Source organism: Orcinus orca, chromosome 1 (genome assembly GCF_937001465.1).
Source record: "Orcinus orca chromosome 1, mOrcOrc1.1, whole genome shotgun sequence".
NCBI classification, from domain to species: domain Eukaryota; kingdom Metazoa; phylum Chordata; class Mammalia; order Artiodactyla; family Delphinidae; genus Orcinus; species Orcinus orca.
Window position 1 is genome coordinate 128,998,996 of NC_064559.1, and position 15,068 is coordinate 129,014,063.

Below are 15,068 nucleotides of genomic sequence, written 5' to 3' on the forward strand. Positions count from 1 at the left end.
AGCCTCCACCTCTAGTCACTGATCCCTGAGCCTTGGATGACTACACAGGACTAAGGGCCACACCTGAAATGATGATGATGAATGGATGATAAGAAAGACAGATCACCATCACCATTAGTAAGGACTAAATGTAGGTTCACTACTGCTACTTTACTATAAAAGATGAATCATATTAATAATCACTGCTCCAAAAGTAGTTAATGTTACTTTCTAATTGCTGCAGAAAAAATCCAGGTTGAAAAGGAAAATAAATACTTCTAAGAGAAGACTCACCTGTTTTATTTACCCAATAGGTTATATCAACCTTTTACCTCACTTTGCACAACTATACTGCACCCAACCCAAACTTAATTCTTCACCACAAGTTTATGCTCATGACCATCACAGCATGGTAGAGTTAAAAATGGCCTCTGAAGATTGCCTATTTCAATTAGCCACAGATGTTTTAAATCCCTTCTACAAAAGCTCTTCCAGGTTGCCCCCCAGCGTGGACAACTCCATGGTGAGTAGAGTAGCATCTCCTAAAGCAGCTTTCCAAAAGTTCCAGAACTACACTGTACCCTCTTTTTATTTTTTATTTTTTTTGCGGTACGCGGGCCTCTCACTGTTGTGGCCTCTCTCGTTGTGGAGCACAGGCTCCGGATGTGCAGGCTCAGCGGCCACGGCTCACGGGCCCAGCCGCTCCGCGGCACGTGGGATCCTCCCGGACCAGGGCACGAACCCGCGTCCCCTGCATCGGCAGGCAGACTCTCAACCACTGTGCCACCAGGGAAGCCCTACTGTACCCTCTTTGACGTCCACCTGCCAGTCCTACTCCTGATCCTGGCTATCCAAAATCTCTTTTTCATATGACAACCCTTCAAATATTTAATGACTGTCCAAGTACATGTCTATCTTCTTTCCAGATACCGTTTCCAATTTGCTCAGAAAATTCTGGCCCACCCTCTTCAAAGTTTCTGAGCCCTATGAACTGCCAGTATTCACAAAACAAAAACAAACAGATCCAACAACAAAAACCAACGAATCTCTTGATGAAAAGAACCATTTACACATAATAATCTCTACACGTTAACCAGTTAAATCACATACGCACATACATCTTTTTGAGGGGACAGGGTAACCTTCCTAAAGAGAATTTTAGTAGAACATGTCACTACCCTTAAAAATATACATACCACTTGCCCAGAAATCCCACAAAATTAGTCTTTGAAAATAATTATGTATAGGCACAAATATGAAAACATAAGAATGTTTCCTCAAGTTATACACAATAGTGAAACTGAGAACAAACACACAACAATAGGGAATTGATTAAATATGATTATATATCCATATGCCATCAACAGAGATAATGATAGAACCAAATGGCCTGAAAATAAAAACATTTTCAGAACTTGCTGAAGACTTAGAGAGTAAACCTCCTTTACCCTCTTTCTTAGACAATTATTTGAGGATATGCTGCAGCACGAGTCAGTAAACCAAGACATATGGGATGCAGGAAACAGTGACCCCAAACCAGGGGAGTAATGGCAGGAAGCCTGGGACATCAAGTAGCAGACCTAGAGAGCAGGAGAATGGAGAGCTCCAGGGGCAGGTATCTGGGGGAAAGACGACTGCAGAGATGGGATGCTATCCTCCAAGATATGGAACAACTCAAATATAAGACAAAGGCGTATGTTACAAGAAAAAAAGGAAGGCGATTAGAAACTCGAAGCAAAAATTAGACAGGAAATGTAATCCTGGTTGTGCAGTGAACTATTTTAATACAGTCATAATAAACACTTGATTTTCTCTGTGTAGGATCAACTGTATATAAAGGAAAACAATATGATTATAGAATAAAAGGCAAATATTTTAAAATCTTGGTGATACAAGAATACAAGTACAAATGACAGAAACTGGGAAGCACAGTGGGAGTGACAGAAGTGGATGGAAGGACAGAAGCACAGACATCTTCACCTTAAAGGATCCAGAGGTGCCACAAACCAGAAATAAAAGTGTTTAAAGTTTCCAAAGGAACGGAGAGAGAACATCAAATTACTTTAACTACATGGGAAAAAAGGCAAGGAAAACAGAGGTGTGAGTGTTAAATTCTTACCCATCATGGCAAGAAGATAATTAACATGTCTAACATTGACAAATCAAGAGGTGGCTGACAGTCACCTAAGTGACCACCATCAATTCCTTCCCTTCCTCATATCAAGAGGTGGAGTCTTACTTTCCTCCCCTTGAAGCTGGGCTGCCTCAGTGACTCACTTGACCAGCAGAATGCAGTGGAAGTGAAGTTCTGGGTCTTCTGAAGCTAGGTCATAAGAAGCCATGCAACTTCCTCCTGGGTCCATTGGAACACTCACTCTTGAGATGCTCTCTCTCTGAACACCATAGCCAGGCTATGAGAAGCTCAAGCCACATGGAGGGGCCACATACAGGAGCTCTAGGCAACGAGCCTGCTGATGTCCGAGCAGGAAGCCAGCATCAACTACCAGCTACTTAAATGAGCCCCTTTCAACCCAGTTGACCCTTTAGATGATCCAGTCCCAACAGCTACCTAACAGCACCCACATGAGACCTCGTGCAAGGACCACCAAGCCTTCTTCCTTCTTCTTTTCTTTTTCTTTTTTCCAATATAATTAAGATCTCACGAGTCAATGGGTTTCACTGGCCAAAGTCAGTATTCTAACTGATGATCAAAATGTCACATTTTTAGCCAAAGTGAGAGCCATCACATTGGTTCCTGTGTCTTTTCGACAAGACCCTTTTAGTCTTTGATAGGTTCCTTGCTTTCTGACACAAGATTACCAGAGTTATTTTGTTGTATGCAATACTTCAATATGTAAAACAAATTAAAAATTTTTGGTTTTGATCCCATTTTTGTAATATATATTCATACCCAGAATGCTAGTTTTTTACTTATGCATATATACAAGTAGGATACACTCCTAAATGTAAATGGTAATTAAGTAAATATAAATAGTTATCTCTGGGTTGTGGGATTGGGACATTGTTTTTTCTTTTTTGCTTGTCAATATATTCTAATCTTCAAATAACAATGAATGACCTAATTAATTTTTTCAAATACCCTCTGCTTGTACATTACTTATCATAGCTTTTTAACTTACAGTGTTGCTGTAAGGGGCCTTAACCACTGTTTTCCAAATGTATTCTTTTGTGGTTTTCTTTCTACCCTTCTGAAATTCTCCTCTGCTTCTTTTACAGGACCAACCTTCTTTCTGGTCCCTGACCCTGACTGCCCTCCCCCAACAAGACACACCTTATTTCTAATGGCACATGGGCCCTTCTCCCCTGGAATAACCATGTATCACCACAAACCTCACAACATCTACAAGCATATTCCTGCCCAAACTCTTTCTCCCATTTCCTTCAGGGTCGCACATTTCTCTAGTGTCCTGGGTCACCTTGCCTTCTTCTTTCCCTTCCTTCTCTGAAATCCAAAATTAGTCCCCATGACCTATTGACTACAAAATGGCTTTTAGTTTAGTTTCTTCCTCACTAATAAAACCACCAAAGTTACGTTCTTCATAATCTATCATCTACATTATTCCAATAACCTCCTCAAAGAGATCTTCTCCCATGCAGCTTTCTTTTTCCTATGTTATCACCACCAGATTTATTTTTCTAATATGCCAACTGCATCAAGTTATCTTTTGGCCAAAGGTCCTACAACAATTCTGTGAAAAGTAAAATGCAAGGCTGATGAGTTAGAATGTTCACTCCATCAGGCAGCCCCATCTGACTCATCCAAACGTACAACCACCGCTGAGCCCACATGAATCCCGTAGGCTGACAACCCAAGTCCTTCCTACCACCCATGAAGATCTGACCTCTTCTCCTCATGTTTTCCAACCTAGAAAGCCTTCCCTACTTTTATCTGCTGATCTAAACATGCTTTTATCTTTTGTTTTGGAAGACTGACTAAGTCTCATCTACCTCAAAAGCTCTCTTGGAAAATTTTAAAGAAACACAAATATATATATATATATATATATATATATATATATGAAAATTCCCGAACAATTTATATAAACTGCAAGAATATACATAAGTATTGTCAGTAGTTATCTCTGGAGACTCAGACCTAGAAAACGTTATACTTACTAAGCCCGTTATGTCTACAAACTCAGAATTTTTTTATAAACATGCATATTCAGACAAAAAAAATAATGGAAATTAACACATTCATCTTTCCATTTTCTAAATTGCTATAGCATTACAGAGTTGTCACTGGGTGATGTGTTACTTGAATTTTTAAAGATAGTTTCCCATAGTTAAATCTCGGAACCTGCGGGACTGAATTAGGTAGCTATCATATTCTTAATTCCTTACCTCTCCCCACCACCACCTCCTCAGTTCAAAACCACTGCGAGCCAGTGAACTATGCGTCAGTAGCCTGGCTTCCATAGTCTCTGATCCTGCACACCAATGACTCTCGACCTGTTTAATCCAGTTCACCCATGAGAGTCAGCATCACGTGTGGCACAGGCTTCCACAGGCACAGGTGGCCATTAGATAAGATTCAGGTTATGTATAATTCCTTGTTACCTTATCCTTACCCCATCAACAAAACCTACTAAAATACAAGTGAGATAGACACTAGTAAGAGGACAGGTTTAATTCAGCTCTAATAAATTATACATTTTGATACTTTACTGTTTGTAAATTATGGCAAAACTCACAACTGACTCTGGTCAATGTGGTGTTTCCACTTCTGCCATCTATCTTTAAGGAGCTTTGCCTATAGTAAAATTCATACTGGCCATGGCCTCTGCATGACTCTATGAGGGAAAACAAAATAAGATTTGTCTGATCCCTTCCAGAGCTTAAAAGAAAATTTTCCTTTCAGCCAGTGATTATGAAAATCTGGATTTTCTTATCACAGGACATTTAATTTTCTAACAGCCAAGAGTGTCTAGGGTCAGGAATTTAGAAGGTGAGGGAGAAAGATAAATAAAATTATTATGCACCTACTACTGCTAGCATGATACTAAATACCGTGCCACTATCAATGGCTTGGAGTGGGATGGGCACACTTTCCCACCACTAGGGCTATGTAATTGGTGTGAGGTAAGTTATGGGCACTGGGGTTTATATAAAAATGTGACTATGTTCTACTGTAGCAATTATGAGGTACTTTTTCTAGGCTATTTAGACTGACCCATAATCTTAGGACATTTCCATGGGAAACCCTTTCAGAGCACCATGAATCTAGAAATGAGATTTGGGAACAAAATCCACCCTATATTTAATTACTCTTTGCCTAACTTTAATCATTCAAGGTTTTTGATTATTTACTTATAAGACAGAGTTGAAGGTTTGAGCTAACACACAGGACCGGATTGGATTGCCCCATCTGGCTCATGTGAAACAGTGATCTTACCTAGAATTAAGCTTTACTAACTACTACAAGGATAGAGGCTATCAGATAATTCAGAGGAAGTAGAGAGAGGCTTGGGACGTGAAGGGCAGTTGGCAAGCCAGGTCCTTCCTGTGTTGAACAAGCAGCACTGGCCCAGAAGATGTGAAGGCTCTACTAGGTGAGGTTCACCAAGTTCCTCACATGCAGTGAGAGTTTATCTTATAAAACATCTCCATTTTATACCTCCAAACAACTGTACAGACTACATGACATTCTCCAAAGAGCCAGGCCTCACAGAGCCTGGGTTCTCTTTACTATAGGGAATCCTTAGCCAGGAACAGGCTAAGAGCATTCCAGAGTTAAGACCTCTTTCTCCTAACAAATGTCGGTACATACCCTATTTACCCAAAGGTCCTGTCGACAAGGAGATTAGACCTGGGTCACTTGCCTTCTTTTCTTCCCCTCCCTTTCTCCCAAGGAAGTAAATGGATCTACAGACCAGCTGCTTTCACCCCTTCCTCCCTGGGTTACTTAAGAACTTGGTGACAAAACGTAGCTTATTCTTACTTGCCCATTGCCTAGCTCTCCAGTATTAGAACTAAATCCAATCATTTCATCAAAACAGTCGAATCACAGAATCTCAGACTTATAGAACTTTAAAGACGATTTAGTATAAGCTCTGACCTAAAGCTTCTACTTATTATATCTATCTGATTGAAGATATCTTATGGTAAAAAGAACCACTTTAAAAGGCTGTTATAATCTATTCACTGGGAATGTCTCTTTTGTAAAACAGCAGTCTCCCCTACCTCTCTTTACCATCCCCATTGGTCCTAATTCCAATGTCTGAATTAAATCAGAGTAAGTCTACTTCCTCTTCCACTTAACAGTCCTTTCACATTTCCAAGGACATTTCAAAGCCGTGTAGTTGTCCTACAACTTATCTTTTCTAAGCTGACCTCTCTGGGTCCTTCAGTTGTTTATCCCAGGGCAATAGCCACCTAATCTAATCTCCCCTCTACAGTTATCTGGCAGCTCGCCCCAGAACATATGCAATTTTAGAGACTCCAGATGCTGTGAATATGGTCTAACTAGGAAACTGTAATTTGTTTGAACTGGATACTGTACCTCCCCTAATAGAGTAAACATTTAAAAACAGCTTTCTTTTTTAGCAGATGTGACGTGCTATTGGTACAACTACAATTGTGGTCATCTGCCACTTCCCAGTCATTCCTCTCTTTTTATACATTGTCAAGTCCAAGTGCAAAACTTGACATTCATCACTATCCGGTTCCATCTATTTGTTTCAGCTTATTATTCCCGCCTGAAACTTTAAAAAATGTAATCCATCATCCAACATATTATTAGCTCCTCTTCCTAACCTTGCTTCAGTTAATTGATAAGCTTGCATATTTTAAACTTTATTTTATTGTGGTAAAACATACATAACACAAAATTTACCCTTTTAACCACTTTTAAGTGTACAGTTCAGTGGCATTAAGTACATTCATGTTGTGCTGCTGTCACCTATCCACCTCCAGAACTTCTTTATATTCCCAACTGAAACTCTTACCCATAAACAGTAACTTCCCAACACCCCCTTCATCCAGCCCCTATCTTATTTTCTGTCTCTAGGAATTTGACTACTTTAGTTACCTCATGTAAGAAGAATCATATAAGATTTCTTTTTAAAAAACCTAATTAAGAACAAAATATCGACTAGGGTGGACATGGCAATCCTCTTCGTTGACACCTATTTTATCATCACACATCAAGTCCAATACATGAACTGTTTTCTTTCCTGGTTATTAAAGGGAAATAGGTTTCAAAAAATCAGGCCAGCTTAGAGAAAGAAAGGGACACAGCTCTGCTAAGGTAATCCCACTATGCATATCTGAGGAGATGCTCTGTGCCCACAAAAGAGCATGAAGCAGTAAACACAGAACCAGGAAGAAAGAGAAGAATCCCTCCTTACCGAAACTGAGGAAGGCCTTAGAGGAGGTTTGTTATGTTCGTGAAATATGGGAAAGAAATGCTCACATCAGGTATTCTATATTGAAAATGAAATACTGAAACAAATTCCAAAACCAAAACCACACATACCTATATGGAATATGTATGTATCTTTACATATACACACACATAGAACACATATTTTATGAATAAAAAACTGAGCACTTAATATTTTTACCATGGCTAATCCCTCAGTTAGTAGTAAAAGTAATAAACTAACTGTATCATAGCGCTTTTATATAGATTTGTATAAGCGAGCTATAGAAATACTAATAAAACAATTTCTAAGACTTACTTCTGCTAGTCTATCATTCATTACTGTATAAGAAAGCTATCAATCTTTTATTTCAGTAGGAAAAAAAGTTATCTAATATATTATACAACTTCTAAAAATATTTTTGTTTGATTTAAATACTTAAGATGTCTTATTATATGTAAATTTAGTGGGAAATAGAAATCACAAAGACCTTACTAGTGAATCTTGCTTTAGTGAGCTATATTAAGTACCTATTTTTAATACCTACCTAATCTACAGAAAAGTTAATTTTTGAAATTTTGTTATCTTAAAATGTTGCTGTAACAGCCACTATAGTTACCTAAAATTTTTCTTTAAGGCTATCTTAATGGGAGAAAAAAAGGAAATACATTATTTAAGTGTAACTGAAAACATGCAACACTATTTAACTCACCTTAAAACAGTAGTTTTTCTTTTTTAACACTGTTAATGATAAAATGTTAGTGAGTCATGGCATTTGTTTCACAGCACTGTGGAAATTTTTGTTTAGACTAAACGTAAGACCAGTATTTTTCTACTTCTTGTCTCCTGACATAAATTACAACTTTACCTTATCTTACATAACGAATCTCATTTTTCAGTACCACTTCATACACAATTGTTTGCAAAAGGTTTTTAAAACACAGATAACTGGGGTAAAATATTAAACAAAAATCAAAAATCTTCACCTTCAAAGTATCACAACTAATACTAATACCCTTAAATAAATGTAACAAGAGGCATTTGAAACCAAATTTTCTTCTTAAATTGCAGCAGAATGGTTTAATGATTAGATCCTAGGGTAATGGAAAGATGCAGAAGAGTTGGCAAAGTAGGCAGAGACTCAGTGATTTTCTTGTCAAGTTTAAAAGTTTTCCAAATATACTATAACTCAGTATCTAAAGATGTGGTTTGATTGGGGAGAGGAGGTGATTCACAAGGAATACAGGAGAAAACTAACGTTATCCAAGATGTCAGAAAGGGAGAACAAAAGAGGATGGTTTATCCCTAAACATAGAACATTAAAGCCTAAATGTGTCACTTCCTTTATGATAAGAGATTAACCTGTCATATTTTCCCTGATAATGAGTATCCTGCCCAAGGGATGAAAGCTGAATATCAAGAAAAAAGCTGTAGGATTTTTACCTTTCTATGTAGGCAGAAGAGAAGATTTCTTAAGCTCTAAATTATTCCATGAGATAATTTTAAAACTCCAGTAAATATATTAGAGAGAGGATCAAGACATTATATAACTTATTTACAACCTACAATACCCTAAGTTCAAAAGACTCTTACTTAAAAAAAAAAAAAAAAGGGCTTCCCTGGTGGCGCAGTGGTTGAGAGTCCGCCTGCCAATGCAGGGGACACGGGTTCGTGCCCCGGTCCGGGAGGATCCCACATGCCGCGGAGCGGCTGGGCCCGTGAGCCATGGCCGCTGAGCCTGCGCGTCCGGAGCCTGTGCTCCGCAACGGGAGAGGCCACAACAGTGAGAGGCCCGCATACCGCAAAAAAATTAAAAAAAAAAAAAGACTTACTTTTGTTACGTCAGATAAGGTAAAGTTGTTATTTACATTCAACTATTCAGTAGGGCGTACATTTAAAACCTACAGGTAATTAGCCTCTATTCTTCACTTTAAGTTTTAATTAGTTCCAGTTAGAAAATCTTTTAAGAAAAAAAGCTTACTACAAACAGCTTAAATAGTTGCAGAAGTATCAAGTCGAAGTGCTTTCCAAATGTCAGTTCTCATTGCATAAGGGATAAGAATTTCATAAAGTTTATACAAAATAATAATAGTAGTAGTACTTGCTGTTGGTATTTTGTTAGCCTTACTTAAAATGCACAAAGTAACCTGGGAATTCATTGCATGGGAAAAAATTTTCTTATATTCAAATAGTAAATGTAAGATCTATAAATGACATAGGATCTCTACAGATCTATAAATATTTATTTCATCAATTTTGTTTCTATTTTGTTTCCCTATGAATAGATTCACTTTAATTAGATAATTTTCTTTCATACCATTCATTTATTTCATACAATAGAACAAAGGAAGACATATCAAAAAAGCAACCATCTCTTGAAAAAATTGCAGTTGATTTTCTTATCAACTTTACTAAATAAGGCAGCAGTTAATTTCTTTTTTAAAAATCCAGCATTCACTTCACTAACATTTTATAAAGGCATAAAAGTCCAAAGAGAAAACAGTATTCCTCCCACATAATGAAATATTCAACTTGCCATTCCATGCACAGCAGCCATTTGCCAGGCCTGTGACTTCAGTGGCCGAGAGAGAACAGCAGTTCTTACTAGTCACATTTACAAATGCATGTAAATGACCTGTTATCTTTCACCAGCTTATATTCTTTTCATAGCACAATGATTATTTGTGACTCATGTTTAGAGACCATACTTCTAACCTGCAGCAGGATATTAAACTCACACGAGTACCCACACACATTCTTCCCTGAGTCAACCAATATTTTGTTAGTCAGTTTCCACGTCTCTTTAGCAAAAGTGTTCAGGAAACAAAGTGCACGTATTGCAACTATCTAAGACCTGTAAAAGGTAGAAGTCTATATGTTATAACTACCTATAATGTATTAAAATCTAAAAAGGAAGACAAGGAAATAAACAGTAGGAAATGCCAGTAAAAACAGCCTATTGCTTCAGAAGAATAAAGTGATTATGGATCCCTACTGGGATCCTATAAATACCTACTTATTTATAACATTAAAACCAACATAGTTTTTAAAACATTTACATTAATTATTTAGACTTATAACTTTAAATGGGTGATATAAAGAGATGCTTTGATGTATCTTATTCTTGCAGAAATAATGTAATCTGATGTCTTATTCACCAGCTATCCTTGTGTGGGGCAATATAAAGAAAAATAGAAGAATATTATTAATACACATTTGTATGAGTTTTTTAAAAGCCCTCAAAATCGTCACAAATGTCCAGTAATATACAGATTTTAGTAATACCAAATAAGAAAAAAAAAGCCAGTGGTTACATTTATGTTTTAAAACAGGAAAAACATGGAATGGTATACCACATGTATTACATAAAATTTATACTATTCGAGTTTACATACGTCTATTATTTCCCAGTATCTATCTTGGGTTTGGTGGTCTATATAGGTTGAAAAATAATTGATAGAGAAGAAACCTAACAAAGATGCAAGGGATATAAAATTGCTAATTTACAAATGTATAATGTATTAAAATAATGTTAGAAATAAAAGTTAATATGCACTAGTGCCCCAGATTTGCTGGATCCTCTATTAGCTCAGTCTGGAAGTTCTGATGAAGCCTCTGAACAAGACTCCCCCCTCCCCCCCCCCCCCACCCGGCTCTAGCATACTCAAGTGTAACTATGCTTGTACGTGGAACGGTATATGAAATTAAACAGAAAAGAGATACTTCAGCTGATTATACAGGAATCTACATCTAGCTCCGGCTGATAAAACATACATGCATCTAGAAAGACAGACAAATATCAGTAGCCACATAATCCTAAAGGTTTTGAGTGAACATTCAGGAAATTGGGGTCATCTGACTTTCTCAAAGTGTGTGAATCCAAATAGACGCACTAATACAAATGCGTAAGTAAAGCTATTATTTTTGTTAATACACAGGATAACATCACAAGAGTGATTCCTGAATGCATTTGGGGTTGATCTTTATAAATTAAGAATTGTATGTTTAGATTTATCTTCACCCTTGAGTCGTTACTCCCAATCTTGTCTGCTTGTCAGACCACTGTAAATCCTGGCACTCACCAGTACAAAGTAGTATGCATACAGCGCTGTACAATGGTGAATTATAAAATACTTGTCACCAATCACTTTCCAATACCAAATGAGAATCAACAAATCTGTAACAAGGAAAAATAAGATATTACACAGGAAGAAAGCTTCATTGTTTTTCAAGTGTATTTAACTTTCTCCTGACATCACATCACAGTCCACTCTGAGCCCACAGCACTCGTCTCGTACATCAGGAGCTCAACTACCCCTTTTACCACGAAGTATGTGCTTCCAGATAACTGTCTCCCCTACACTACTGGGACTTCTCTAGGAAAAGGACCAAGTGTGGGCATCCAGCACAGTGCCAGGCGTATAGCTATGTAATGTAACGTATTTGTTGAAAGTATAAACAAATTAACTTGTTACAAGTGTTAAATAAAATGAAAATATTACAGAATAAAAATAATTTTAAAATAAGGCTAAATTACTGATTTTTGTCACTATAATAACTCAATCGGATAAGACGATCTCAGAAAAGGTATAAAACGACTAACTCGTGTATAACACAAATTCAGCAAAAAAATTTTAAAGTTAACATAGAATGTGGTTAAATATCAAAATAGCAAAAAAAAAAAAAAAAACCCAAACACGAAGAACTATAACTATTAAAAAGATATCTTAAAAAAGAGCTCAAGGCATCCATTTTTCTTTAAATTCTAAATCAATACCACAATTCAGAAAATTGTTTCATTTAATAAAACAGAAACATCTCAAACTGTGAACACAAGTATTTTCTTTACCAAATGGTTAAACATGAAATTTAAACCTGGAAACAAATGGCAATCATGGATGGAAACCAGAGTCTGATTCAGGTTTTCTGGGTTTGGAGCTTATAGCATGAGGAGCTTCTTTTATAAAAAATAAAAATTACTAATACAAAACTAGATGTGAATATATATAAAGGTAAAAGAAATCATCAGATTATAAATTTTAAGGAGAGGAAAAAATACCACAAATGTGGAAATCAAGAAAATTTAAAACTATTAGTAATTAACTGCCTGATATGCTTCTCTAGATACATTTTTCCTATATTTGGCTGTATATTCCTTGGTCACCAATTTATATGATAATGATCTTATAATATTTTCTATAGAGAGAATAAAAGAATTCAACTTTCATTCAGCTTGGTTTAGAAAGTTTGTTTCAGTTCATAACTTATTTTTAAGTGTTTTGAATTATTACCTTATTTGAGAAAATCTTTATCAAGTTTCTTTCATACAAGATTTCCTGGGTAGTAACTACTCTCTGAATTGAAAATACTCATTAACCAGTGTATGAGGCATATTATAAATTTTGTGTTAACCTTGTCAATGACAGCATTTTGTGCCAAAGAGCAAATCTTTTCCCAATATATGTCCACAAGATACACTCTTCTTTTAATTGGGCCGTTGAATAATCCAATAGCCTATTCATTATTTCTATCCCAAATGTATCTTTTCCTCTTAATAAATTACTGTGTTTTAGTTTAATCTAATTTTTTTTTTACAATTCACTTCTTGATGGCAGAAAATTTTCTACCGAGTCCATCACTCATCTTTATCACTTTTGTTTCATAGTCCATTATTTTTACTTGGATTTTCTTTCAGCTGTTTATTAAATTTGAAAATTACAAAATAGGGTTCCTTGCATAAATGTCCAAATCAGAGATCCCTTATTTCTCGTTTTATTGAAACAGTCCAAAATGTCTTTTCAAAGAGCAGTTTAAATGGCATATTCTCAACTTAACTTCCCCTCTCTCTCGTTGTGTAAAAGGTTATTCCAATCTCATCCAACATGAGAGAAAATATGACAGAGGGAAATGTGAAGTAGAAAGAATCCATGATCTTAACTGATTATGACTAAAATACCTTACTTTTGCAAGTCTTACCAAAACAATACAAAACCATGACCATGGGAGCACATTTCAAGGGCCCTTGCAAGTGAGGACCCTGAGGCTTAAACTTCCTTAGTGTCATGGTAATTGCACCTGAGCAACTCTTTAGTCCAAAAAGGAACCATCACTAGTAAAAAAAAAAAAAAAAAAAAATCCAGGCCTAACTGAGGCCCCACTCTGCAGCTCTGATCTTTGAGAACCAGAGAGCCAACATGAAAAATGATTCATGTTCTACCATTACAGCAGATATTTTTTTCCCTCAGTATGGATCCTAAAAGTTGCTTCTTAAATAAATAAACCAAAAGCATAGACTATGTATGTATTCTTTGCATAATTCCATAAGTAGTCTAAAAAGAAACAGACAGTGAACAACATATCACATACCAGAAATGAGGTAGCCTGAGGCAATAGCAATATTCACTTTCACAAGAGATGGATCACCCCTATAAATATTAAAAAACAGGTTCCTTTTTTTAGCACATGGTTATAGATGACAGCTACTTTTTCTTCTATTGAGATTTAAATATAATTTAAATGTTCTCTATAGGTGCTCAAATGGTAACTTGTCATTTGCACAAGGTACTGTGTTAGCTATAATGCTTCTAACTGCAATAATCATAATTGCTTATACTTATTAGCCCAAAGTTTTATGAAAATAATATTACCAAAAGACAACATTTTATAACTGTGTTCTTATATGATTTGTTTGTGAAAGGACTCAAATGGAATTCCAGATGCTGGTTGTTGTTGTTTTGATTCCTTATTCTGAATCAGAGACTCAAATAGCCTCAAGAAATCATCTAGCCTGCCCCTGATTTAGAGGCACTATACTGTTACCCTCACTTTACTGAGGACTGGAGAGATTTGCCTATTATCACAAGTTAGAAATTGATTGGAACAGGACAATTTAACCCTGCTGTTTCGACCCTTACACATATCAAGATCCTACACTTTTGCCCTGCTCATGCTCTTGGCTCCAAGAAACAGATACAAATTATCAGTCCTTTACCTGACTTTTAATGTGAACTACTGGTAAAATGAACATAAAATAAAACTGACAACAGGTAAACTACAAGTGGAAATATTTAGTAGAAGTCATGTCTTCTTTACAAATTTTGATCTGTAAATATGATCCAGGAAAATTGGACCTGGAATAAATTATGGTATCTAAGAAAAAGTTAAAATATCAAAAAATATAATAGGTAAAAATTTGATAAGGACAAATTGGTCAACGAATCAAATCTTTGTTATAAAATTTACTTCCCAAAACAACTGGTTCTGTTGACAATCATGTGGGTAAAATAAAAATATGAAAAAAAAAGTAGCAATTGTTTAGGTAGAGCACATTAAAACTTGGTCAAGGACTGAAATTCACTAAATTAATTCACTTTGAAAAATACCTTCTCAGTGAAAATGTATGAATACTGGTATAACTCTGACCAGCATAATTCCATATTTATGAATAAAAAACAACATCATTGCAGTCAAATAGAGATGGTCAAAAGACCTGGTCAAATTGCCCCACATCCCTCAGAACCCACATCTATCACATCCCTGTGCAGTGCTTTTTCAAAACACTCCCAATCCTTCAAACTAAACTGAACTAAGTCTTCTCATATAATGCCAGGAAGTACAGTTTGTAAAACTTCTTTCATTGGAATGACATTTAAATTCTTAAAAAAGAATCATCTTACAAATTATCGTGTTATGGCTAAACATTAT

At 36.1% G+C, this 15,068-nt stretch overlaps 1 protein-coding gene across 17 annotated transcripts in view; it reads right to left on the reverse strand.

Moving 5' to 3' along the window:
- TLCD4 (TLC domain containing 4) overlaps positions 1-15,068 on the reverse strand; it is a 106,308-nt gene that overhangs the window by 24,585 nt on the left and 66,655 nt on the right. For all 17 annotated transcript variants that reach the window (XM_049714898.1, XM_033433313.2, XM_049714887.1 and 14 more), the window contains 2 exons: positions 13,731-13,789; positions 11,447-11,541 (listed from right to left, as the gene is read on the reverse strand). In XM_049714898.1, the coding sequence (XP_049570855.1) occupies positions 11,447-11,541; positions 13,731-13,789 (154 nt within the window). The remainder of the gene's footprint in view (positions 1-11,446; positions 11,542-13,730; positions 13,790-15,068) is intronic.